Source organism: Ictalurus punctatus, chromosome 4, assembly GCF_001660625.3.
Source record: "Ictalurus punctatus breed USDA103 chromosome 4, Coco_2.0, whole genome shotgun sequence".
Lineage (NCBI taxonomy): Eukaryota > Metazoa > Chordata > Actinopteri > Siluriformes > Ictaluridae > Ictalurus > Ictalurus punctatus.
The window spans coordinates 33,203,344-33,205,843 of NC_071284.1; the positions used below are offsets into that span (position 1 = coordinate 33,203,344).

The 2,500-nt window shown below is 47.2% G+C and overlaps 1 protein-coding gene across 1 annotated transcript in view; it reads left to right on the forward strand.

The window, feature by feature from the left end:
* LOC108264140 (GRB10-interacting GYF protein 2) overlaps window positions 1–2,203 on the forward strand; it is a 3,586-nt gene extending 1,383 nt beyond the window's left edge. The window contains exon 3 of the mRNA XM_053678187.1: window positions 1,643–2,203. Coding sequence (XP_053534162.1) covers window positions 1,643–1,981 — 339 coding nt within the window. The 3' untranslated portion in view covers window positions 1,982–2,203. The remainder of the gene's footprint in view (window positions 1–1,642) is intronic.
* The last annotated feature ends 297 nt before the right edge of the window (window positions 2,204–2,500 follow it).

Genomic DNA, 2,500 nt, shown 5'->3' on the forward strand with positions numbered 1-2,500 from the left:
ATCTCCACTTCAATGTGGCACGCACATGTGTCTGCTGGCACAGTTGTGTGAGAATCACTGAGGCGCCTACAGTCATTCTGTGTGTGTGTGTGTGTGTGTGTGTGTGTGTGTGTGTGTGTGTGTGTGTGTGTGTGTGTGTGTGTGTGAAAGCTGGTTGGCTTGTTGTCTCTAACACTGAATTAGCAACCCCCTCTACCCTTACACAAACACCCACCCACCCACACACACACACACACACACACACACACACACTAATACAATACGATTTGGGTTTTTAAGGCAACTGTTCCATATTCGAAGTTAATTTAGTGAACTTTGTTTTGCTAGTTCTACACTGAAGGAAATTAAAATTGCATTACTCCTCCCACTAACACCTTAGCCACTCCCTGGAACATGATAGCAACAAATTAACATGCTACCAACCATCCAAGATTCCATAGCAAACACCTAGCTACAACCTAGCAGCCACCTGGGATTGCATAGCAACCACCTAGCAAACCCATACCAACTTCATGGAATGAAATAGCAATCACCTAACACTTTAACAACCACATGAAATAACAGCAACCAGCTAGTAACACCCTAGCAACCAACTGGATTACCATAGTATCTACCTAGTAACACCCTAGCAGCTACCTGGAATACCATAACAACACCCCAGCAACCAACTGGAATACCATAGCAACCACCTAGCAACACCCTAGCAACTACCTGGAATACCATAGTAACCACCTAGTAACACCCTAGCAGCTACCTGGAATACCATAGCAACCACTTAGCAACATCCTAGCAACCAACTTGTGGTACACCATAGTAACCACCTAGCAACACTCTAGCAGCTACCTGGAATACCATAACAACCACCTAGCAACCAACTGGTGGAATACCATAGCAACCACCTAGCAACACCCAAGCAACCAACTGGTGGAATACCATAGTAACCACCTAGCAACACCCTAGCAGCTACCTGGAATACTATAGCAACCAAATAGCAACCACCCTAGCAACCAACTGGGATAACATAGCAACCACCTAGCACTTAAACATTTTCATTTCAACATAATATTTTTAATATGATAACATTTTGAGTCAGTCGTTTAGCAGGCTCTGTCAAGTACATTCATGACCTTTAACCTTCCAGTTATCCGTTTATAATCATTTGTGATCGGTTATATTCGATTTTTGATTGTTGCCTCGATTCATTTCAGTCGATCCGATCGATTCGGACTGTCTGACGGTTACACCTACACCAATTACAGAGTTTGCTCTGTGTAAACATTCACGGATTATCTGTAGCGTGCGAGATGTCTGACCTCTTACTGCTGCAACACAGGAGACACCCGAACACTTTCCTTTTCTCTCAATATGCATCAGACCAAACGTTAATAAAATTCACCCTGAGATAAAGACAATTCCCCGGAAGAGAAAGGACGCGGGACGTCCACTTCACCTCTGAGAAAAAAATAGCTAACACGAGCTGAAAAAGTCACCAGACGATGTCATGGGCTAATTTGCATATTCATTGCATCATTGTAACATTTGCATATCAACCCATGTTTAAATGATTTCGATTCTGTCCCTATGTGTCTCTGCTTCCTTTCCTCTGTCTGTTCTCTCCCTCCCGCCGCTCTGTGGCGTGTAGAACTGTCTGCTGCAGGAGACGGTGAGACGCGAGTGTGAGGAGCGAGCCGAGCTGACGGCCGCCCTGTCCCTGGCGAGAGAGCAGCTGCTGGGTGTCAGACAGACAGCGGCGAACTCCTCCATCCCCCACAGCTCTGCGTCATCCTCCCTGCCCAGCCTGAGCGCAGGACACAGCCGAGACGCCGTCACCGGGGGCAGGAGCACAGCGTCATGGCACGGAAACCCCCGCCAGCTGCTGCCCGCTCTGCCCCGACTCACCACAGAGAGACCCGCCCCTCCGACCGGGACACGCCATCACATCAGCACGCTGAAGGGCAGAAAGGACAAACACTCATGCTGAGACAGACGCTCTCACAGGTCTCTCTCCGTGGAACCAGAAAACGCCGAGAATACATTCCTGGAAACCTCTAGACGAAAAGCGCGTCTACTGTGAAGATTCCCACAGTTCCGTTTGTGTCGCTCCAGAGTTTTGATGACTTTATTATTCTTCTAAAATGTGTGTGTGTGTGGGGGGGGGTCTAATAAAGAATGAGTGTGCGTAAACTTTTGACTGGTAGTGTACTTATACATATTAAGCTTTTAACCCAGATTGAACTGAATCCAAAATGGCTTCCCGTTCACTATAGATGCGCACTACATGGGGTGTGTCCCAGTCGTAATGGTGTGATAGCTGTAATATACACTGAGGAACGTACACTGATGCTGGGGAGAGATTTTAATATTTTTTTTCTCAGAAAGCTGACGGCATCTAACGAGGAGCCTCTGCCCCCCCACACACACACACACACACACACGCACACACACAGAGTACGCACGCATACACAATATCACAGAGAAACAGGAAGGAGCGAGCGTGACA